The following is a 24712-nucleotide window of genomic DNA, read 5'->3' on the forward strand; positions in this document are numbered from 1 at the left end:
CCTGTAAGGACCATCAGGAAAAGAGAACCACCACCTCATCACAGGGTCTCTCTGGCAGTCCAGGTGCATTTACTGATATAAATACAGTAACGAAGATGCAAACAGCAATGGTATGTCACTGAGCAGGGAGCTGAGCAGCAGAACAACAACTGAAATTTCCTCCATGCACTTGGTGCAGTTCCTGTTGAGGCAGCAGTCACCTCTCCTACCTCTTCCATGCGTTCAATCAGCCGGTCCAGCTCACCAATTCTCTGGTCCTTCTCCTGTATGCTTGTTTCTGTAACCTGCATCTTCTTATTTGCCTCTTCAATAGCCTTCAGAAGCCGATTTGTTTCCTCCTACAAACAAGAACATTTACAGTCACATTAGCATCTAACGTATTAATGAGGAATATTTCTTCTTCTTTTTGGCTCTAGGGGCCAGACTAATAGCTCTAAAGAGCTCAAAGCTTTTCACTACACCTGCTCAGAAATCAGAACAGTTGATCCTGAGAGTGAATTATATAGAGCAAAGATTGGGGGTACTTTCAAATACACAGGTATTAGTAAAGCATCATTATGACAATCCAAAAGAAACTTTTACCCATTTCTTAGGTCGCTGATTTCCCTTCCCTTTCCCTGAGGATGCTGTTAAATAACAGCATGAGAAAAATATGCTGCTGCAAAAGACAGCTTTCTAAACACCATAGTTGGCCATGTTCAGCTTTGTACTTTCCTTAGATGTAAAGCAATATGAATAAAAAGGAGCATCTATCTTCAATCTCCATCATTATCTGATTCTATAATTTAAAAAAATGCAACAACATACTCTTCATACAAAGGTTTAACTTGGGGGTGGAGGGAAATTTGGGGACAGGAGAGTTGTTGTTCCAGTAGCATCCAGTGAAGTTCTCCTTTCCCCTTCTTAAACTGTCACTTGTTAAATTTGGACATTATGTTTTCCTTTTTTAGAGAATCAGAAGTTAAAAAAGCCTACTTACCCTGTTTCAGATTTTGAAATCTAGATTATCATTGATATTACTATGTTTGAACACATATTTTTCTTTGTCCTATAACTCCAAATGTTTGGGAAGCTCAGTAACTACGGCACGATTAATCAGAGAGACAGGAGTGAAGGAACTTGCATCAGCTCCAGAGTATGAAGTGACTGAGAAATGGCATCCAAGCTAAGCACTGCTCTTACAGACTGGCTGTACATACCAGCAGCATTTCTTTCTCAGCCTTGTGTTTCTGTTCCTCTTCTCGCATTTTTTCCTCATACTGACTATACAGCTTTCTGGTCATCTCTCTCATGACTTCAGCATTGGCTTCCTGCGATGACTCCACCTGTGAGAGAGGAGGGTTGCCCCATCAGTAAATACAGTATTGCTGGCAGCAGGAGAAAGAGAGTTCACATGATGAGAAAATAAGAGTTTGAAGTTAAGCTCCCCCTTGTTATAAATCTGGCATTGCAAAAGTAGATTTCCATTTGCATCAAGACCATTTACAGCATTCTGCCAGTATTCACTTAATTTGAATCTGTAGAAGTTACTGTTCTCTCAAGTTCCATGTTGTCTGCAATTATCTTATTTAGTCATTGCTGATCCAAGATCAGGCCATGCCTCTTTGCTGAACCATTCCATAACAGCCTCCCAAGTCACTTGGTTTGTTTCCCCATTGAGGCAATAGTGTCTCCCCCTGCTCTACTGAAGCATGGACTAGAGGTGGACTAGACTCAACTCCTCTTTCTGAATGACCATGAACACTCAAAGCAATACTTTATTGCAGTACCCTCCCTGCAATCAAACTGAAAATTAGAATTCGCAGGCATGTGGAAGGGTTAATTTTTAACAACAGAACCAGAAACTTTACTAGAGCTATGGGGAAGAAGGCAGAATGGTAATTCAGAGACAGGATTTCCTGCTGTTGGCTGAAAACACTGACTGAAACACACCCTCAGTAATTAAACACCAGATAGGATATTCACAGCTTAGGTCCATCTACTATGTAAACCACAATAAAATTGAAGTAAAACAGTTAGTACAGAACTTAGTTCTCCTCCTAGAGATGCTGTGAATCAGCCAAGGTTATAGTGAAATGCTGTGGGGGCTATAAAAGTGACAGGAAGAGGAGGAATAAAGTGCTCGCTGCTGATCACCACACTTAACACAGCTACAAAATACAGAGTTCTGATGATTAAGGTTTTAGGTTGGATATTTTTCTATTTCATGGACCAAAAGGTTTAGTAAACCCTTGGGTTCATCTTGCATGGCAGAAACAAGCTGGTTTAGTACCCTGTAGAAAAAAAACAGTGTGTTTCATTCTTTGAAAAGGGATGAGCCCTGGAGGACTCGTACTGCAACTGTCCCCTCTGTCATCTCGACTAGGCCAGCCCTGGGGCACAGGTAGTCACCTGCACTCTATGAGAGGGTGTGGAGTTAAATGAACCTTCCACATTTCAGGAAGCCTGAAAGAATCGTATCATTTAGAGAAAGCCAATCATTAAACCCCAGATTCCTTAAGATACACTGCCCTGGAACAGGATCTCTGGCCTTTTATCTCCATCACTTCTTCCCTTACACCTTGTGCAATGAGGACAATGAGTGAAAACTAGCATTAAAAAAGTGGATGTATCAGGGCATCTATAATGATACACTTAAGCAACATCTCCACTGTAAGTTATTACAGATTTATGAATAAACCAAACCTTAATAAGCCCCACAGGTGTGTTCTCCACCCACAATGTAATCATGGTATACAGTAGTTACTGCTTTTCAACACTAACCTCCCAGATCCCACACCATTTCCTTACTGCTAGAATGAATTCCCAGAACTCTTGGCACCTTTTGAGACATAGTTTTATATTTAACTGTCAACAACAGTAATGAGGTATATTTTTCACTAACTTGGTAGTAAAACTGAAAGTGTCATGGCAAAATTTACACTTTTGCTGTGTAAATGCAGGGCCTGTATTCTGCAGAGCTTGACATGCTTGAAGATAAACAAATCCTTATGCTTTCAGTCAAACTGAGACTTCAGTTCCTTGCTCTTAGAAACAGACATACCTTTCCCTGACTTGCTTGGGCCTGTCTTTAATATTGTAGTGAAGCCCAAATTTCTGTTTTAAAATCTTAATTGCATCATATTTGCATCTGTTACTTGGTTTTTCCCTCTTTTTATTTCCTGCTGACAACCACAGGTGCAAAATACAGCTACTTTTATAGCCTGTAGAGCTTCACTGTGAGTGGAAGGCAGAACATGAAGTGCAGATATGTTTTCTTGTTTAACCATTCATCATTAAGCATGAGTGCTAGTCACTAGCAAAACAGCCAGAAAGACACCTTTTCTCTCAAGATTAAACATGAATATAGCTGCAGTCACCTTAATTTCAGAAACTTTATCAAAAATAGAAACTAATTTTTCAAAATTTGATGAATTCTGATGTAGTACTATATCCCAATTGGTCTGCTTTGAGCAATTTTAACAGAGACAAAGGTTTTCGGGGAGGAGAGGGTATTGTTTGTTTTATTTGGGTTTTTTGTAGACTTGGTTTTTTTTGAAATTAAAGGAATCATTTAGGTGATGAGGGGAGAACATGGTCAAGCTGTCTGTCATATTAAACCATGCAGTTTGTGTTTTATTCCCTTGCATTTCTCTGAAAGAAATAGCTTAATTCTCTTTTGAAGATGCTTGCTGTTACCTGCTGACCACATGCTCATAAGACTTAACAGACTACCTATTAAAAATGGTGTAATACCAAAGAAACTCAACACCAAGAAATTCAGGTAGCAATGTGCAGAGTTGTAATATTCCTTTACTTAATAGGAAAGGACACTAATAACCATTTAATGGTTTGAATTTTCACCTGCCAACATCTCTCACTCTTATGTTGCATCCCATGTTATGGGAAGACTGCCTGTCGCCAGCTGAGATTCTTTGTTATTAAACCAGTATTGATTCACAGGAACAAGGGAGTTCGAGGGCATGGCAAGGGCATGAAGAATGAAGAACCCTTTACAGATAAGGCCAAGGAATTCATTTAACATCCACCTAATGCCCTTACTGCGCAGTATTTTTGGGGGAGTTTGTACAGCTCACCTTTAACTTCAGTAACTGATTTTCAATTTGTGCCGTTTCCAGTTGCTTTTGTTTCTCTCTCAGCTTTTCCATAGATTGCTCATGTGTATGTTTTAAATTCCTTATTTGTTCCCTTATATCTGTGTTCTCCAATGTAACATCCACTAGAGTTTTCTAGAAGAAAGAGGCAAAGCACATATTTAAAGTCAGAAATAATTTGATTAATTAATATAGGCAAGATATTATGAAACAGCACATTTAAAGAGCTTTCTGACACATTAATTCAGTGTGAAGAGTTTTGCAAGTTTTAATATTTAAAATTATGGCTTTTGCTGTTGCTAGAAGGTGTTTTGTAGGAGTATACTCAGTGAAATCGAGTCCTGGAACACTATTTAAAAAAAAAAAAAAAAAAAGGAACATGGATACATTTCAGCATGAATAATTTTCCCCTCTCTCTGAGGGCCATGCCATACATACAAAATGCAGTGGACTGAAAACATGAAAGTAATGTACAAGAATATAATATTCTTGTTACATACAAGAAAGCAGGGACATTAAGTGGTTCAGCTCAGATACATGGAAATTCCCACCTCATCCCTCCCCCTGCATTTCACAGGTATGTAAAATCTTACAAGTGTCTGGCACCCAAACATGCCACTTCATTTCTGTTACCAACTGAAGGCAGAACTAAGTCAGGAGATGCACCATTTTGCACTATACAGACCAAATCACATTTTCACCTTAGATCCTTCACAGAGACATGATTTGTGGTATTAGTCTGCTGCATATCAGTATCTCTTTATTGTGCATTATTTGTAATTTTTTTTTTTAACACAAGAACTTCTGGAACATTTTTCTTTGTTTCTTAAATTAGGTGCTTTAGATATCCAAGACAGTACTTTATGGTGTTGCTTAGTGTTAGAATCTGTATCTGTCATCCATGTTTTCTGCATGCTTTGAAATCCATGTTAGAAAAGGCAGCTGTGAGCTGGGAAGCAGCTATGAAGATGTACCTGCAAGTCTATTGATGCTGATGTCAAGGAGCTGTTCATTTCACTAAAGCTATCTAAGGCTGCAGCCTGCACTCGCACATGATTCTCTAAGGATTCCTGATGAGCATTTGTCACCTGAGCAGGGGGAAAAAAAAATAATTATATAGAATAATGACCAAGTTTATCTATTCTTTCCAAGAGAGCTACACAAGAAAAAGATGCTAAGGTCGTTTTCATTTTACTAGGATGCTTAAAATATACAGGCCTCAAAGTATACTTTTACAAACAAACAAACAAAACTTAAAATCCAAATAATCTAACAGAAATAAGGCATGAGTATCTAAGTTTATTGTTAGTCTGCAATCACTGTATAAGCTGTTCTTTTTCAAAGGACAAGAGGACAATTGGCAGCTCTCTATTCAGACAGATTATATACATAGAGTGGGCAGATTGTAAAACTTCAGAGTGAAAAGCAGAAGAATGCAAGAAATAAGGAAATCAAGAACTGTGAATTGTAGAAAGGCCTTAATTAAGAAGGAACTGACTAATCAGGTACACAGAGAAGCAACATCAAGAAGACGTAAGGAAGAAACAGTACAAAGCAGGAAGGGGAAGCCAGAGGGCTTTGTTGTGTGAAAATTAGTCATTTTCTGATATGTACACACACACATGCTTAAAAACTGAAGGGGGGGGGAGGGGAAAGACACAAAATGACATCATTCAAGAAGAGACCAAAACTCAAACAGTGTAAATAATTGTGAATGATCCAATAATAAAGAGGGAAAGAGTGTTACTAATGAAAGCCAACCAGCTCACATTCCTAGAGGGACCAGATTTGCTTCTTGATAAAAAGAGAAGAACACCAAAGACTGATACAGGGGACAAGTATGTAGTAACCAAGCCATACACAGATTAGGTCAGCATAGGGAGTAGAGGCCAAGTAGTCACTGTTAACCTTCCATAAATGTGTGCTCATGTAAAACAAACGAAAGCAGAAATGCTTTGGATGGATTAAGAAAGTTACAAGGCAAGAACATGTGAGAAGAAGCCCAGGGCAGGATATTGGAAGAGCAAATTTCAAATAACCTTTATGAATAAAAAGTTGTCCTGGAAATTGCAAAGATAAAAGCACAGTGATTGAAAGCTGAAGCAAAGAGTATAGAAAGGATTTTAAACAGGATTCGGAAATAGCACAAAAAACAACAGTCACATAAAACCAAAATCAGCTCCCAAAAAACTAACCAAACAAAAGCTCACATTATTAGGAAGAACAACATTTGTGCTTCCTTTCAGGCAATCTAGAGTACTAAAAAAAGGGAAGGATGTCTCCTAATGTGCCATTTATGTCAGAAGGAAGCCTCATGAACTGCTAATTTGCTGGAGAACTAGATATTCTGTCAGAGCTGGTCAGAAACCCTTAATTAAAGAAGCATTTCTGACTCATTCAGGATTTCTACTGGTCTGACAGTAGTTCTGGAAGTGCAGGATATCATCACTGCTATTCAGTAAAGATCAGCAGCAAAGACAACAAAGCTGCACCTGAATCAGCATTTAGCACATGCATGCTGGGGGGAGAGTAGTGAGTCTTGTTTGTATTATGATTATTTAACACAGTTTGCAGAAATTGAGTTTTTTCTCTCTCTTCCTCTCAAGTCAGGGTGATTTTTTCTCTATTTTTTGAGACCAGTTGCACAGAATGAAAGTACCAGTTTACACCAAGTTCTGATTTTTGTACCTAATACAGCATGCAGGGAACTGACAGCCTCCGAATGAGGAAGGCAGAAGGGCACAAGTCAAGGTCCCAGTCCCTTGAAGTCAGAATACTTTTATTGCCAAATCTTCCTTTGAACCAGGGCTGTGAAAATCAATGCTGAACATAAATTCAAAGCAAGTTTTCAGGGGGATTTTTTAGATCCAACAACTCAGCAGTTTAATATGAAGGCTATTTACAGAGTGCAGCAGCTTTTATTGCTAAAGCAGCATGTCAGAAGAAAGACAGGTCATTGAATGACTATTGAAACGTTCCATTAAAAACCAAAAGGTAAATCATTTTTAGCACTTTAATACTCACGAATATTGTTACTTCTTTTACTTAGTGTTTCAACAACAGAGTCAGTAAAACAGAGCAAAGTGTTGAAATAACTCCAAGTTATCAATTTCTCCTAATTATCAATGTTATTTATTTGATTCACCTGCAAGCTGTTACATCCATCTCTATTAATTACCAATACACACTGGCAATGGTATCAAAATCATTATTTTATTTCCAAGAATTTCCAGCCAGTTAGTAATTTCATATGCAAAAGCATCCCTGTCCTGCTTTACCTTCCTGGATGGAAAAAAAATAACAAAAGGAAACTACAGATTTCACATAAAACAGCGAATTTGAGTGGTTTGGAAGATTAGTTCTGTGCTGCTAAAGCAAAAGAAAAGTTTCTAGATAACACTGGGACAGTTATTCCCATATGCTTTCCTTGCAAACGAATGGGTACTTACTTTCAGTTCATTTGTAAGCTGCTGTATTTTTCGTTTCATTTCATCATATTCACCATACATTTTCTTTCTTACTTTTTCCAGAGTTGCTCTCACCTGGTGTCAGAAAAATCAAATGCCTTTATCAAAATTTTGGATTATACTGTTCATATAGTAGGACATTATTTTTTTCTCTATGTTCTTCATTGTTACTTTCTGTAATTTCCATTGTTAATCTACCACTGCATAACAGCAATTTATTCTCAAGGAAAAGACAAAAAATTAAGTCTCAAGACTTGTCTACATAGGGATGATAGAAATAACTGTCACTGTGACTAATTCCAAACCTCTGTGTACATGCTTAAACATTTATAAATTAATAATTTAGATAAATTAATTTCAATTAAATACCTGTAAGTCATTCTAACCTGATTACTAAATGAATTAAAAGTAATTTGATCACATATTGTTTTATTTCTGAAAAAAGGCATGGACTTATTGTACCTCCATACTTTTAAAAGTGGTTGGTTTCCCCTGGGTATCCTTTGCAGATAAACACTTTTAATTTCAGTCTTTTAAACTTATATCTAACTAAACAAAAAACTAGCTTACATTTACCAATGCAATTTCAAATCTGAAGAATGGAGAACTCAATTTGATTTCAAGAACTATGGATGCAAATTATTCTTTGCCTTTCTAGGAAAAAAACCATTCAAAAACCCCCAAGTTGGCTTTACATGCCACTGCAGTCATGTTTGCCTACAGCCTACGTAATTCAACCTCTTTTTTTCCCTTCCTCACCTCTGCCAAGCACAGGCTGATTGCAGATCATTTAGGTCAGTGAGTTTACTGTGTCTGCACAGTGGGATGAGGGCAAAACTTTAGCAGGGGATGTTTTTAGCAGCTCTGCATAGAATCCCCTCACTCCCAGAAAGAGGGGCACTGGCCACCAGACCTATACAAGGAGTGCTCCCTACCCACGGGCTCCCTTTGGGATGAGGAAGAGAGAGGGGAGCTGACACCTCAGGAAAGCACCACTCACCCTGTGCCTCCCCACGCACAAACACAGGCACACACCCTCCTGCAAGATGAAATTTGACTCAGGCAGAGGAAGCTGTCAGCAGCTCTGACATGGCTCATCAGTTTTGGTCTATTTGAGTCAGCACATACACGGCACAAGCTGAGGACTCTTGTTCAAGATTCTGCTTTTAAAGACACCACTACTCTAGCAGACCAAAGATCACAAAGTAGCAGAGCTGAACACAGCATCCGGAAGACAGAAGAGCAAAAGCCAGCATGTCTCCTCCCCTGTCCTTCCCACTTTTTCCTGAAACCATCAGTACCCTGAATGCACAAGCAAGACATGCAGTTCACCTGGTGTGATGTGTCCCTCCATAAAGGAAGAAAAGGGCAGGGAGATGGTCCCAGCCCAAGCAATCCCCAGGTACCAGAGACAGTGCAGTTTGGGGAGCTGGCCCTGCTGTGTGCCAATTCACCTGTCCCTTGGCACTGCCCCAGCAGGGCAGAGAAACTACCTAGGCAGGAAAGCAGCAGCCAAGGCAGGCAGTGTGCCTCAGCAGCCCCACAGCACTGACAGACCCTGCCAGTCCCTAACCTCAGCCTGAGAGTGGGGAACACCTGGAGCCGGCAAACTGGGAGTACTGAGGGAGAGAAGCAAGTGCTGATAGCCACAGAGCAGGCAGGCAAGGAGCACACATGATTACATGATTAAAGTGCTTTACACTGCTGCTTGACTCAGGGTTCCTCCCTTCTCTATCAACTCAGTTTGCACTTGAACCAGTGTAACACAATAAAGGCTGACCAACAGCCTCCTGGGTGGTGAGGGTGGATGGAAAGAGGTCAGATTATTTGCCGTGACGTAATCAGGGTGTTACTGACACAGCCTGAGGGACAAAGACTGATGGGCAAAGAGATGCTGAGTTCCAAGAACAGAAAAATTTCAAGCAGGATCATAAATGCATTTTGTGTTTTTCAGGCAATCTTCTGCCAACTGTGATAAATGAGCAGGCACAGAAAAAGTAGTACAAAGACATCCTTATTAGGATGACTATTTTAAGGCCGCCCCAAAATATACCCAAGTGACTTTACTATGTCACCTAATTTAGAAGCCTTTTCAAAGCTGAGGATTTTGGGGTCAGGGGAAGAAGAGGAAGAGAGAAACTATCTTTTCAGGTGTCTCCTTACATAACTTCTTCCATCAGGAAGCACAGTTCCCAGGTATAGGGCATGATTTTTCCCAACTCAAATACTACCAAGGCCAGCCTCTATCTTCAGAGTAGGTTCCCAGTTCAAACAGAGATGTTGGGCTAGACATCAGTCATCCCATTATACTCTCACAGCTCTACATATATGGAAATATATGGATATATGGAAAGGGTATTTAACAAATTTTGAGGTGAAAGTGTAACTCACTTCTTTAATGTAATTCATCTCCTCTTTCAGCTGATCAGCTGACCAGCCATACACCACCATTTCTCTCTTATGGTTGTTGTCAGTTCGGTGCACAACACCATACACCATCCCATGAGAGAGCTTCCCTGGAGACATCCCATTTGGAACATGGTAGAGCTCCTAAAAATTAAAAAAAAAAAAAAAAAAAAAAATAAGACAAAAATTTAAAAAAAAAAAAAAAAAAAAAAACCAACAAAAAAAAAAAAAAAACCAAAAACCAAAAAAAAAAAAAAAAAAAAACCCAACAAAAAAAAACCAAAAAAACAAAAAAACAAAAAAAAAAACAAAAAAAAAACCAAAAAAAACACCACCATAAATAAAACCACAGTAACTTAGGGCCAGGAGAGAGACCAATCATAGCAAAAGCACAGCAGAACATATGAACACTAACTCACAAACATTTTGGAGTCAACCTGTCAACCTTCATGTTTTTGGAAAGAACAATGACCAACTTATAATTGATAAAGAATACAGAGATGCTTAATTACCACTGCCTTCAATAGAAGTCATCTAGGCACAGCTAGAGACAACAGGCTGATTTGTACAAGGAGAGGTAGAGGCATGTAAGAAAAGGGTAAACTGGCTTATTTTCATTCACCACCAGATGTAACTTTTCTGCATTCTTTCAGAAACACTGTCAGGTCTCTAGCTCCCTCTAAACTCTTGCAACCAGAGAATTATTCCTCATTTCTCAAACTCCCGGCTGCAGGAAAGAAAAATTCACAAGTTTACTCAAAAAACATAGAAAGTTCTAAGAAATTGAAATTAAAACATTTAGACAGTGTTCTTTAAAAGAGAAAAGATCTGTCTCACTTGAAGATAAAGCAGAATTTGGAAACACAGCTGTTACTGATAAGCTTTGCACATTCTGTTTGAAAGGTCAGTTCTAAAGAAAAATCAGGCATGGATTGTTTTACTGAATTTACTTTCTTGTGCTGGATATACCACATACAGGTCCACTTGAGGACATTTACTACATTGACTTTAGAATATGTTTTGGTTTTGTTTTTTTTATTCTAAACATTGTCTAAATAGTCTTTGACAACAAACAGAGGCTTAAAGAGATGAAGCTCAGCATCTTATATCCATCTGGAGCTGCATCCTGGAGATCTCCCATCCTTACCAGGACAGAGAAGAGAAGACACCATCTGTAGCCTAAAGCAGCAGCACTCTCAGTTTTTAGCAGCCAAATCAACACAACTGTGCTGGCAATATAAGAATAAATATTTCTTTAGGTATGGGGGAAATTAACAGGAAAACTTACTTGTATTAAGAAACATTTACAGAGACAGACATTTGTTTTATATTGTGTCCTTCCCACATGGCACTGACTGATTTTCCTCAACACTGTAAATCCTATACGCTCTTCTTTATCACATCATTAATAGTTTAAGCATGTTGCTGAGGCTCTGGGTGTGTGTGTGCAGGGCTGGGAGGGGAACAATCACAGACAGACACCCAATAAAGAACATTTCAGGCATAGAATAACAAAGTTGTAAGCCTTCATTTGAGAAGAAAGTTTTAAAACCATTTAATGAAGAAAACATTGGGCAACCAGCCCTACCTATACATGATGTAATTTTGCACTTTGAAAACATATGCAAAGCTTCATATCCTCAAAATGAGATGTTTCATAATTATGTATTATTGGGGGTTTGTTTTGCTGTTTGGATGTGCACAAACAAAAGTTCTACACCTCATACTTAGAAATAGAGAAATACAGAAACAAGATGGGGACATGACTCAAAATTATTTTGTGTTTGTTTGCTTTGAGGGTTGTTTCTTTCATAGATCACTGCAGCTCCTCCCCTGCATCTGGAAAAAGGGATTACACACAAGTTTCCATCTTCCTGATAACAGAATGAATAATCACTTTGATTGTTTAGAGGTTACCAAGGCACCAGACACTGAATTCATAAATCCATACCCTTTGCCCATGATCACTCATTTTTAATGAGGTGAACAGCTGAATACCAGCAATACCAAGGTCCTTTGTGCCTCTGAAACATTAGCAGAATTGTCTAAGTGCTGTTTGCAGAACTCTGGCATAAAAATTCTGACCAAGTTCCTTATTTTTAGAATATGATGAACACATTCCTAAGGAATGCTTTGAAGGATGCCCCCTCTCCCAGGCCACCCCCCACTCCCCAAGAAAGACCTACAAATTCAGACCAATGGGTTTGCAGCTGGAGAATCACCCATGGCACTTACATATGTATTTCAGAGATGAACAGACACTTAAATTTACATTATAATGAACCGTACATGCAGGATTAGGTACTCACAAAGGCAGACTGGTAACATGTCTCTTGCAACAATGCTAAAGTTGCCTGTTATCTGTATGTGCACAAGCCTCCTAAGATGCCTTTGTTACTTCTCTTTCAGAAGATTAAAGGACTCTCCATCATCTGTTGACTGTTCCAGTTCTATGTGCTACTTCAAATACAGGATATTGTTTTTACCCTCCCCTTATTCTTCCTTTGTATCACAATCCCCAGACAAGTGCCTGTTAAAATTTCAGCTCTTGCTTGTTTTAAAGACGCGTGAGCCAAAGCTACACAAGTAACTGTTCTCATGTTTCCTTAACATTTTTCATTGCTGTTCTATTCCAGCCATGCTTATCTTCTACTCACCCTTTTCTGTTTAGTAACTGAATTTCTTCTCAGTGCCCAGTGGTTTCAGGGCTCTGTCAAACCAAAAAGGGGCTCACCTGATGCAGTCTCCTCTTAGGAGAAACGTTACAATCAGAAAACTCCTCTGAATGCAGGTTGAGATGGTTGCTTTGTTTGTTGACTACTTTTTCTATACAGCTTCGTCTCTAAACAAGGCCTTGCTGAGTAGCTCACTTCTCAAATATCTCCACAGAACTGCAGCAGTAAGCATGCACTGAGTATGGTTCTGCCAGTTTGCCTCCTCTCAAGCTACTTTATACATATTTGTCTATTATTCTCTCTTCACTGTTTTTTCCACTTCTGCCTTGTACTCAGTTCTTCCTCTGATACATCCTCTCTCCCATGCTTCCTCTTTCACAAATTCTGGATTTTCCACATGCTCAAGAACTACATAACAGTAACTTAAATACTTCCCATTATTTTCCTCTGTGTCCCATACATACCCACTCTCAGAACTCAGATATTTTTCCAAGCAGGTCCTCAATGGTCTCCACTCTTATCTGCAGTGAGGCATCTCAGTGAAGATAACAGCGTAAGTAAATACATGCAAGAACTTAGGAGCAAGTAAATACCGTAAAGCTAACCTGAATAGTGCTTTAAGATGGAAGGGTTAATTAGATTAATCAACCATTTAAGGTCAAAATAACAGCCAAATCCCTTCTAATGTGAGCTAATGATCTGAAAAGGCAGAGTTAGCTTAACCTGTTTGTGAATATTTCTTTGCACCTACAGTCAGTTCTACGACAGCCCAAGGTGACAGCAAGGACACATGGTGTGGATGCTGGCACGGCCTGGATCAGCCTGCAGGAACACGTCCTGTCTGCGCTGCAGCAACAGACAGCTGCGCTTGGTGTCATCACACAGAATGCACCAAAGAAACACAGACTGTCTTTACCTCACTAATAAATATTTAAAACAGAAGCCTACACCCCAAGGTTGCAAAAGTCTTGATAATTACCATGGATCCTGTTTATGTCTCTGTCCACGGAGGCAGCACAAGTAGCATGAAAGAGGTGAAGACATTACAAAACTAAACCCTGAATTTAGTTTTTCACTGATTTTTCTACGGCCTATGTTTTAATTTGCATTATGTAAATAACACTGGGGGGTGATATATGCTTCCTAATCTACCCGTTTTATAAATAAAAGTCAGATAGGCTCATATCTGCCCCAAAATTCTTCTCCCTGCCCCAAAATTGAAAGCAAAAGCACAGAAGACTCATATTTTTTGAGAAAAAAGGACATCTAATGTAATGCTTAACACAAGTCTGTGTTAAGTATCCCTGTGGCCTTGAAATTTTCGTGACTCATGATTTTCTGTTTACCTACACCATCAAAAAACTTTAAACAAGAATTACATCAGTCAAGCAAGGCTTTATCTTTCCCTTAACACCCACATTCCAGGCATTTCTACAACATCCAGTTATCTTTTACCTGTTCACTAGTTACACAAGGAACAAGAATATTCATGCTGTTACTGAGGTTACATATTTTCTCTTCAGTGAAATGACACATGTACAACATTGAGCTCACCATGAAAAGTTACTGTGCTCTGACAAAAGGTAGCTCTGTTTTTATGTCTTTTCATATTCCTCTACCCATAAAAATCATGTTACATTTAGGAATGTTTTACATTCAACTAGTATTACAATAGGGAAAACATGCCACAACAGACATGAATGTTCTGAAATTCATGAAGAATGCAAGAAGCATCACTGAACACATTCCAACACTGAAGCTCCTTGGGTGTGGAATTCAGGTGTCCATCTCAAAAGAGAAGTGTCAGACATTATACAAAGTGATATCTAAACCCTGAAATCTGGACACAGAATGCCAGTGGTTACACATTGGGAAGCTAAGATACAACAAACACAGCAGTAACCTCAGAAGTCTGTGAAATTCTTTCTGTATTTTTTATGTAGTGCTAGTTTTAAAAAAGGTGTTACGTAATTAGTCCGAGTCAAAAATCAAGCGACCAGTGCTGGAGAGGCTGAGAAACAGTAACATCACCTGTAGCAGATGAACCACATTTTTTCAGGTACAAGTTCTGCTCTGCTGACAGGAGTGGGCTGGCAGCAGCAGAGAAAATAGCACTGTCCTAGATTCCATGTGCACCACAGCCCCACACTCACTGCACTCATATTCTTGAACCAGGCCTGACAAAAGTTTCTGCTTGATTCTCACCATGATGTACAGAAGCAAATTCCCCTTCTGGCTTCTTTACAGCCTACTTTTTTTTTTCCTGGGAAAAAAAAAGGTTTGCTATTGTATTCTTGCTTAGGAAGTAAAAACAATTTCTTAGTTGTGATGTTTAAAAACCAATAAAATTAAAGTGTTTGAGGATATATGCAGCCCAAGTACCAACCTGAGTTCAAGACTAAGCACTGCTCAATCTTGGCTGAAAGCCACAGACAGCAAAGTGACACAAATCTCCAGAGTGTTATCTCATTTTCATTCTCTTGTCCACATATCCAAATGAAAAAGAAATGTCTGTCTGTACATATCTTCACATTCTGCCCTCAAAAGCTTAGCTTCCAATGACACTTCCAAATTTAACCATGACAGTGAAGAAAGAGACTGATGGATAAAAACGAGCCCAATCCCAAACAGGGACAATGCAATTGTCTGGAAGCCTTTTATTATGCAAGACAAGAGAGGCTTCAGGATATGCAGATTTTGCATACAATCTGCCAAGCACAACATTCCTTTGTACTTCATGGTGAAGTAAACAGCCTCACACTACTGTCACCCATTGTCTGTCATGGACAGAAATAATGGAACAGAATCAGAATAGTTTGTGATTCTCTCTACCTAAAGTACTAACAATTCAAACAACCCAACCAACCAGCCTCTACCTGTGAGTTAAGTCCTCATATGCTTCTTTCAGGGTCTCATATCCTAAATATGAGTATAAAAAATCCAACCTGACACAAACTCACTCCCCCTTCAGTTTCTGAGATCAGGGTCTAACTCTGTACCATCTGCCAGCCTTTCACAAAAGGCAGGGAGAGGCCACCCTAGTACAGTATTGCCTGCAGCAATTTTCTTGCAAGAAAACCACCCAGATCCATCATGTCATTTTTAATCTCTTACACTAGTTCATTTTTATTCAATGGATGCATAGCAGTAAAAAAGTTAATCTAGAAATTTACTGCACTGATAGAGATTGAATAAATTTCCTGCCAAGTTTGGACTCCAATGAAAAAGGCTAAGGCAAGAGCTATCAACATAACTGATAAAGAATCACTTCTGGTCTGACAACAAGCAGCAAAACAAGCTATTGGCAGGATCAGCACTAGCAAGAGCTGCTGTGTAGTTCATTACCTGGTTCTGCAACTGAAACACTTCTTAATGGTACTGAGCCTGAGAGATGCAGAAAAGTAACAAACACAGTGAGCCATCACCGTGTCACACTAGGGCAGCTCAAAATCACCTCCTTCTAATGAAAGATTTGAAAGGGGAGATTACACCAAATGTCACGCCATGGTGTATTTATAGTTTTCTGGCATTCCCTCCGACACTGCAAGGTCTTTTCTCTCCTCCCTCAGCAGCAGAGGCAGAGACTTGTCCTGCCCAAAGAGGAAAGCACCTGCAGCCAGGCTCTGACCGCCTGACTTGGCTGAGCACTCCAGCAAAAACTGTGCAATCCCACAGATTACCCCTACAGCTCATTTCTGTAAGTCACATTAATGTATTGTAAATACCAAAAGCATTTTTCGTGTTCCCATTTTCTTAGGAGTCAGCAATTAAAGTCAGCACAGAACTCTCGATTCCAGCAAAGGACTTGATGTTAAACCTGATTCTTGCTGAAGCTGGATTTTTTGACCTTAAATTGTAAAGTGCAAGGTAGAAAACAGAGCAGTTCCCTAATTTCTATTATCCCTATTTCCAAAAAGGGGCACAGGAGTGTGTAAGGATGATCTAACATTTGTAAAACTTGTTCTCAAAGTGCTTGAAGTGATTTCATTAACGTGAAGTCAGCTGAACATGGGTGACCAGCAGATACCTGATTACTGTTTTTAGGAGGTTTTTTTTAATTAAACTGTGCAGTAAAACATCACAGTATGACTAATCATGAGGCATGTGTGCACTGTAAGTTACTTCAAATATATTAAGCAATCGATTAGACAGACAATAAAAATCTACAGGTAATACACTGCTGTCTGGCTTTAGAGACATGAGGGAAACCCAGTTCATGAGCAGTGATTTTTATAGCTGCTTCCATACACCATGGCTGTACTATCTGTGAGGTATTTTTCTTTGTCACACAGAAATTATAAAACACACGTAGTTGGCACAATTCCTCTGTGTTTTAATTGGTATGCAACTGGCTGAGTAGATCCCATCTAGCTCTGAAGCCTGACTTTTAAGTCTTTAAATTGTCTAAAAGCACTGAACTTTAGAAACTACTCAGAACATACAATACTTAAATTGCATATGGCTTTTCCTGGTCTCAGCTTATAAGGACCCATCTCTTAAACATCACGGTTTTGCACATAGAATCAAATAATGCATTTATTATCTCCATATCCTCTCCTTAACATTCTCTGATATAAAGCCCACTTGCCTTGACTTGTATTATGGAGGAAATAAAAGCTCATTAAATGCAACATCCCGCAGAGAAAAACATTGGTCACATAAGACGGTCCCTACAAATTGTCCAGCCCTAATACTTAACAATTCTTTCTCATTATCACATTACTCAGAACCATAAAGTGAGTGAGGCATGAGTAAATATCTATCCTCCTCAAAAGCAAACTTGGATTCCTCTTAGGGCAATGGACCCATAAACTTAGGTCAGTCTGAGAGTTGCTGCAATCAGATACAAGCTAACAAGACACTGACAGAGAAGCTACTCTAAGTGCTACAACTAAACACCTCCGTACAAAATGAATTACTACTATTTAATGGTGGCCCAAATTTAGTTTGCATTAAGGTCTATTTAAACAATTCTGTAAGTAATGTTTCTAGATCCTGAAGAACCAATTACTCTGATAGACCAGTGTATGAAAACCTGAGTGTATAAAAGATTCCAGGACAAAAACAACTGATAAGGAATCCTTATCTTGAGAATTTTACTTTGCATTTATTTTTATTGCTTAGAATGCCTTTCGCAGTAATTTTTGCCTTTAAGTATTTCTAAGAAATTATTTCCAGTAAACTCTATTGTTGTTTTTCTTTCTATTGTCAGACATTGAGTCTGGCAAAATTCATCAACTTGTTTAATTTTGGTTTATCAATGTATAATTGAATTCTTTAATTTCTTAGTTGTACATCACCCTTTACTGAAATTAGCTGGCACACACAAACATCAAGGGTCCCCAGCACACCAACTACATTAATGCTCAAATCTTGCACATTAAATCTGAGCCTACATGAAATATGAAATGCTTTTTTAGGATCGAGAGGATCCTAATCAAGATGGGATCCTCTTTAATACAGGACTGTGTTTAATACAGGACTGTGTTCCTAGTAGCAGTTTCCTGGTCTTTGACACATAAATATGAAATAATCAAGTTGTAAAGGTACCACAGTCACAAATCACCTACAACCTCATTGTTCCTCTACCACGTTCTATTTTGCATGCAGTTTTGCCATCCCTAACTCCAAAGCTTAGACTCAAAACTCACACCCAATTTGATGATCTTCCACATGTTCCTAAATCAACTTTGGGCTGCCAAAACAACAAATATCAACATCTATGGAGGGCAATGTTTACTCCTTGTTTATAGAGAAGTAAAACTTTGATTTTTAAAACTTACACTTTTCTTTCTCTCAGTTTCCTTTGGTCCCTGTTCAGGCTGTGACACTTCATCAGGTGGCACTGTTAAACGTAGCCTACACACATTCATCTGAAAGAAGAACAAGATTTAGGTGTTACAAAAATGATTCTAACAATTTAATGTACAGAATGAACTGTACTGAGATTCAACTTTAACTTACTATTTTCTGCTTTCTACCACACAGCTGACAATTTTTTTTTTAAGGTTAAAGAGGCTTTTAGCTGGCAAAAATAATTCAAGGGCATTCCCATAATTACATACCTGAAATAGCAAAAATCCCTTTCAATCAACAAATTGTTCTTAGGTACTCAAAAATGACACTGAGATCTGAGACAACAAAACAATGAACATAATTTTCTACTTTCTGAATTTTGTTTGCTGATTTGTCATACTTTTATTCTTCAAAAGGGATTGTTTAGAAACACAGAGTGTATTTTGGAGTAAATGCTTCATTTCTGCTCAGCATATAGCATAGTATTTGATCCAAGGATACCTCAGTACTACAACTCCACTAAATTTGAAATAGGAGCATTATTGAAAGCTGATACATATAAATGGTTTGTAAAGCTTCAAAACACTTCAGAAAAGTTTTCCTTCAGAAAAAAAAAGTGTTGTTTCCTATCTGATTTTAGAACAGCCATTCTCTTGCCAGCAGGCATGGTACCGTTCTGTACCCAGCTGCAGTTTGCCTTGCTTTGGGCTGAGACATCTTTGGTTTAATGGTGTTTTCCAAGCAATACATTTCATACAAGAAACTTTTGGTCTTAATCCTATTCATGAGACATTTTTATGGAAAAAAATTCTAAGTCCTGAGCAGAGCGTAGCAAATGACGAAATGAGAAATTTGGCTGTCCTAATTCAAAGCAGCACTATACCTTCCTGTAAAATCCCAGCTGTCTGCTGGCAACAAAGAGAGCTCCCAAAGCTCTTCCTCAAAACCTCTTAAGTATCACTTTCATGATTACTGTGGGCCAACATCACTGTTCTTCTACAGCCCAGCATCTCATTGATGTGGATCTCTCCAGTTTCTCCCGGAGTCATGCTGAATGTGTGTCTCTCTTTCACACCCACCTTCCCACTGCATTTGTCCCAGCTAACAGCTCACATCTTGGTCATTACAGCACCTCCTTTTGCCTTGAAAATGGCAATAAAGTTCTGCTCACTGCATTCAGAGCACTGCAGCAAAGCCCTTCCCATACACCCCAAATGTTACCATTTTACAATTCATTGCTTCCAACTGTCTTTCAAATCATTTAAGCTGCCTTGACTGCATTTTCAAGCCTCTTTACAACTTTTCTCAGAGACCACTATTCAGCATCACATCACATCCCTATTTTCCATTGCCAGACAAATGACCTTTTTCAACTTTTCAAACAGGCTTTAACATTTTCTTCTTCCCAAGTAAACACAATTGGAAGAACTATCTGCAACTTCACAATTTTTCCTGGCATTTCTTTAAATCTGTTGAGAGGAAAAATCAATAGCATTTAGACTACTGGTATGTTGTCAACAGTATTTTAGAAATATTAGGTACTGCCTTCCATCTTCCTCTCAGTTTGGTCTTTCAGGTCTGCAAGGCCAGTAAGAAACAGGGTCCTGAGACAGATAAAGTTCTTATAAAATATGTGAGATGTGTCTGTATTATAAAGAATAAGAAGAGGGAAAAGTCTATAAGAAGATCAAGGTGAAACAGAAACTTTTCTGTAGACATATCTGTGAAAGAAATGTTTTGTGCAGTGGCCTCCTCCCTGTTAATTTATCATTCATACATACGCTAGAAAATCTAGAACAAGAAGCCACAGAGTGACATAAAGCCCCCAAAACTTAAAAGCAGTTTATGCTTTCATATTTGCTAAAGAATACTGAAACAATGAAATGAATTTTAAAATTATGAAATTGGTGCATTGGCTTTTGATACTGATTGACTGCTATGTTTGTTCTGAGAACAGCAGACTGTCTCCATATACTACAGAAGCTGGTGGTACTTCCTACTTACAGATGAGTTATCCAGATAATAATAATACGTTCCTCATCTTTAGAACTCATTGATTCACAAGGTAATTAACTTCACCTTTCCTCATCTATTTCCTCATGCCCTTTCTTCCCATTAGCTTATTAAGGCTCTTTCCTCTTAAAACATTCCTGTTTACAACAAGAAGGGAAATGTAGACTGGCATTCCTCCATGGAGGCAAACAAAGCCCAGAGCCATAAATAGGAAATAGAAGTGAGTTTGTGCTGTGCAGGAAGTGATAGATGAGGCCACCTTTTTCTTGCAGTGATTTTGAACAAAGGACAACTGGACAAAAAGGAATGAACATATTGCTAGGATAAAACATGAAAAATGCCTGAAATAACTAGAAATAGATAATGACTGGCAACTCAAAGTTAAAAGAATGAGGTTGTGTATGAACCTCTGAAGCAAATAACTTGCCTATTAATCAGTACGAGGCTAATTATAGCCAACAGAGATTCAGAATGCAATGATTGTAAATAAGTAATTATCCCTGTACCTGTACACCAGTGAGTGAACACAACTGCCTTTCACATCACAGGTGTCACAGGACTACTATGAAGGAAACCACGCAAGTCCAGTACAGATAGTAGTCAAGTCATCACAACTACACGGGAAATATAAATTAACAACAGTCATTTGTTGAGACTAAAACCACTGTACAACAAAAGGTTGTCATGGTTAAGCTGTTTTTTCTTGCCCTTTTCACCTTGCCTTATCTGTTACCCCCAAATCACTTACCCCACCCCATCCCAACTGGCAATCATAAGGATTCCAGCCTTAAAATTGTGCCCAGCAAGGCTTGTACAGCAGTGGCACAGTACCACCCAGTTCCTTGCTAGAACAAACTTACACAGGCTGTACTCTGCCATTGTTTACAACAATGGGACTTCCTCAGCATCCCTGGGGAAACAGCAGCAAATGTATAAAGTCGCCATGCAGTCCAGCTCCTCCTAGGCATCAGATGATGCATTCTACCTAAGGACGGCACTACAGACACATCTGCTAAAATTCAAAAACACTATGGAGACTAGAAAGGAAAAACAACAGGCACTGCTTTTTCCTCCAGCCCCTAGAAGCAGTTCTGAACACTGTACATGCACTGTTCCTGCTCTGCAGGGTTTCCTGAAGGAACAACACACTGTGCCATTTGTCGGTGATTTTACTGACCAAATCAATGAGCAGGCTCACATGGAAATCACAGCAAGCCCTCCTCCCACAGCAAACACTGCTGTAGTGATGCCTTAAAATGGAAATGAAATCCTAACAGGAAGAGCCTTAACTCAGTGCCAAACAGTGGCAGGATAACATGCAACTGAGGATGAAAATGTAATTTCCAGAAACAAACTGGGTAATTCAGAAAGAAAATGGGGAGGAGAATGAGAACTACTCCAACAGAGAAAGAGCTGCAATTCAATTTCCTTCATCTGCTTACTGACAGTAAGAACAAGTGAGAGAAAACAGGGACAGACATGACTCCCACCTTACCTTCATGTCACTAACATTGTAACTTTGTGAACATAAGTTTTAAAAAGAAATACTGGGTAGAAGAAGAATGAGGTATCTTTCTAACAATCCTACAAGACTGTCTGACTTTTGTTTAATTTGCAGTATCTGCAGCTTTGGCAAGCCAACATTATAAATCATCATAATTGTGCCAACATTTTATGTTCATTCCTGACTTTTTGACACCAACAACCCATGAGTGGCATTTCCAAAGCTCATCTGACATCATTTGTGAAATGAAGACACAGACAGGAAAACAAAGACTGGACAGGTTCACCCCAACACAACACCAGACCGCAGAAGCTTCCTGATTGCAATGAAAAGTAACAGGTGAAAACATATTTTTTTACCAAATTTCTAAGAGGCTATTGGGACAGCATAGAGGAGAGGTATTGTAATATGGCAGTTAGGAAAAAAAAAAAAATCTAGTTTAGTTAAAAATGTTGAGAATCCATGGCCCAGGTCCACAATCCACATGTATGTTTACCATCCTACTCAAATCACTAGGGTGCAACTTACAACAAATACAGATGACAGATTCAGTTTAAGTAATGTTCTTCAGCCCCTTCTTTTCCCTTTCCAAAAAGCAAAGCACCCAGAAAGGCATTATTCAGCATTAACTATGGGCTGAAATAATTACAGATTTTTTCATTAAAATTAATTGTTAAATTAGCGAGCAATGCTGTTATAGAATAACCAAAGTTACCAGCACAGCAACAGAAAAATACAGACTATTCTACTAGAAACCAGTCTCTAAGCATTTTACAGGACCCCCACAGAAAAAAGATGTGGTTCAATATTGATCTACCTTGAAACCAGCCCTGGAGTTCTACATCACCAGAATTTAATACTGTTGATACTGACAAAAGAAATGGGGCTAACATGTTTGTAGAATAACTGCCTACTACCTTATCAGCTCAATAGCTAAAAATCCTTCCCTTTAACTAAGGTCAAGTGTTGGCTCTAGACCTTTGAAGGTGAAAGCAGACAAACAGTGCATGTTTAATTTCAGTCCTAAAAAGCAAAGAAGTACTTTCTTTGGTCATTTATCTGTTGATTAGCCTGCTCCATTTATGAAATCTCTCCCCTGAGGTTCCACACACAATTAAACGGCACTTTCTTGTGACCACAGGCACACAGGAATGTGACACACATCTTCCTTTTATTCAGCAGTTATTCTAATTGTCTCTCGCTCCTTTTCTAACAACTCATGGTAAGGCAGCCACACTTCACTAAAAAAAGGGACAACGGCTTCCCAGTCGGTTGCAGTCACAAATTAAATTCCTACCAGTTTTCTTAAAATAATGTATCAAATGCAGTTCATCATTCCCAAGAAATCTATCAAGAGGATTAAAATAAGAAGCTTATCACCTGAACAGAAGTTCCCTTACTGTAACTTATTTAAGAAATATAGAACAGAGAAACTCAATTGGAAAACAGAAGATGTACAGGGAACATAACTATGATTTTCAAGTCACCATAATTTTTCTTATGCATGAGCAATTTCATGTTTTTGAAGACTAGGGATCTTTTTGTCAGGAAGACCACTCTGATTTTCTTACTATTATGTAAAACCAGAACTACACAATATTCTTCATTTTTTAGATTATGAACTCATATTTTTGCATCATCAAAACAGTAACTGCATAATTCAAGAAACATCATGGTCGCATGGATGTATTTTTGGTAACAATATGATTATCACTTTTTTTTATTTCTTTCTTCTCATGTGGAATCAACATTCACAATGACAGCAGTGTAGTTACAAAAGCAAGAAAAGGGCTATTTAAAGCTGAGTGGCTGTAGAGACATTCCTATCATATCTGCCTCAGTTTTAACAACTTTTTAGAAGCCAAACAGATTTAAGAGGTAGTTATTATTTAGTGCATTTATGATTTTTTTAAAATTAGCAAATTACATATCTGCGTTTGAGGAACTGATTAAATAGCTAAATTACTATTGCCATCTAAATCATTACAGTGAGCTTTCTCAGGACAGGATAGGCGAGCTCGCATTGTAAATATCCAGGCACATTTCAATGATGTGAGGGAAGTCTTCAACACAAGTACACCTTCCTCGCAGGTTTACAGAACACGTCAGGGTTTAGAACTACAAAAGCCTTGCAGGACTCCCCAAAAACTCTTCCCCACACCTACAAACAACGCACGAAAAGATGCTCTCGCACACCCCAAGCTTCACCTGAAAACACCGAAAATAAGGAAAAGGGGGAGGGGGTGGGGGGGTAGAAAGAGAAAGGCGCTCCGCAGGTAACTGCACGAGGGGGGATGTCGAACCTCCGCTTCGCCCCGCGACCCCGCCCGCGGGACCTCCCCACCGCCCCCCGCGCTGCCCCGCGCACCTTCCGCCGGGAGCGGCCGCCGTCGCCAGGGGGTCTCCGGGGGGTGGTGGCGGTCACCGTGAGCCCCGAGCTGTAGCGCAGCATCCCCGCGGGCCGCCGGGCCAGCTCTCTCTGCGGCTCCTCGGGCCGGCGCCGCCGCTCCGCCCCCGCGCACTTGGCCGCGGGCGGCCGCAGGGGCCGGGCGGGGGCGGGCCGGGGCTGCGCGGGCTCCGCTTCCCCCTCCGCCCCGCGGAACTCGGGCCACAGAAGTGCCCGATTTCACCCCGTGGCGTGACACTGGGCAAAGTCGCTGTGGGACGCTGAGGTGCCAGTGCAGGGAGGCATTCCCTCTGCTCACGGGAATGTTGGGTGTCTGTGCGCAGCCTGAGGAGAGGAGCTTCGAGGGGAGA

General features: G+C 39.4%; 1 protein-coding gene across 2 annotated transcripts in view; it reads right to left on the reverse strand.

The window, feature by feature from the left end:
- LOC121343397 (myocardial zonula adherens protein) overlaps window positions 1-24473 on the reverse strand; it is a 50448-nt gene extending 25975 nt beyond the window's left edge. For both annotated transcript variants that reach the window (XM_041418535.1, XM_041418534.1), the window contains exons 1-8: window positions 24324-24473; window positions 18426-18515; window positions 9953-10111; window positions 7544-7636; window positions 5069-5182; window positions 4077-4229; window positions 1200-1325; window positions 210-338 (exon numbers count right to left, since the gene is read on the reverse strand). In XM_041418535.1, coding sequence (XP_041274469.1) covers window positions 210-338; window positions 1200-1325; window positions 4077-4229; window positions 5069-5182; window positions 7544-7636; window positions 9953-10111; window positions 18426-18515; window positions 24324-24407 — 948 coding nt within the window. In that variant the 5' untranslated portion in view covers window positions 24408-24473. The remainder of the gene's footprint in view (window positions 1-209; window positions 339-1199; window positions 1326-4076; window positions 4230-5068; window positions 5183-7543; window positions 7637-9952; window positions 10112-18425; window positions 18516-24323) is intronic.
- Window positions 24474-24712: the final 239 nt, after the last annotated feature.

The sequence above is a fragment of the Onychostruthus taczanowskii genome, unplaced genomic scaffold, assembly GCF_017590055.1.
Source record: "Onychostruthus taczanowskii isolate IOZ18803 unplaced genomic scaffold, ASM1759005v1 scaffold6, whole genome shotgun sequence".
NCBI classification, from domain to species: domain Eukaryota; kingdom Metazoa; phylum Chordata; class Aves; order Passeriformes; family Passeridae; genus Onychostruthus; species Onychostruthus taczanowskii.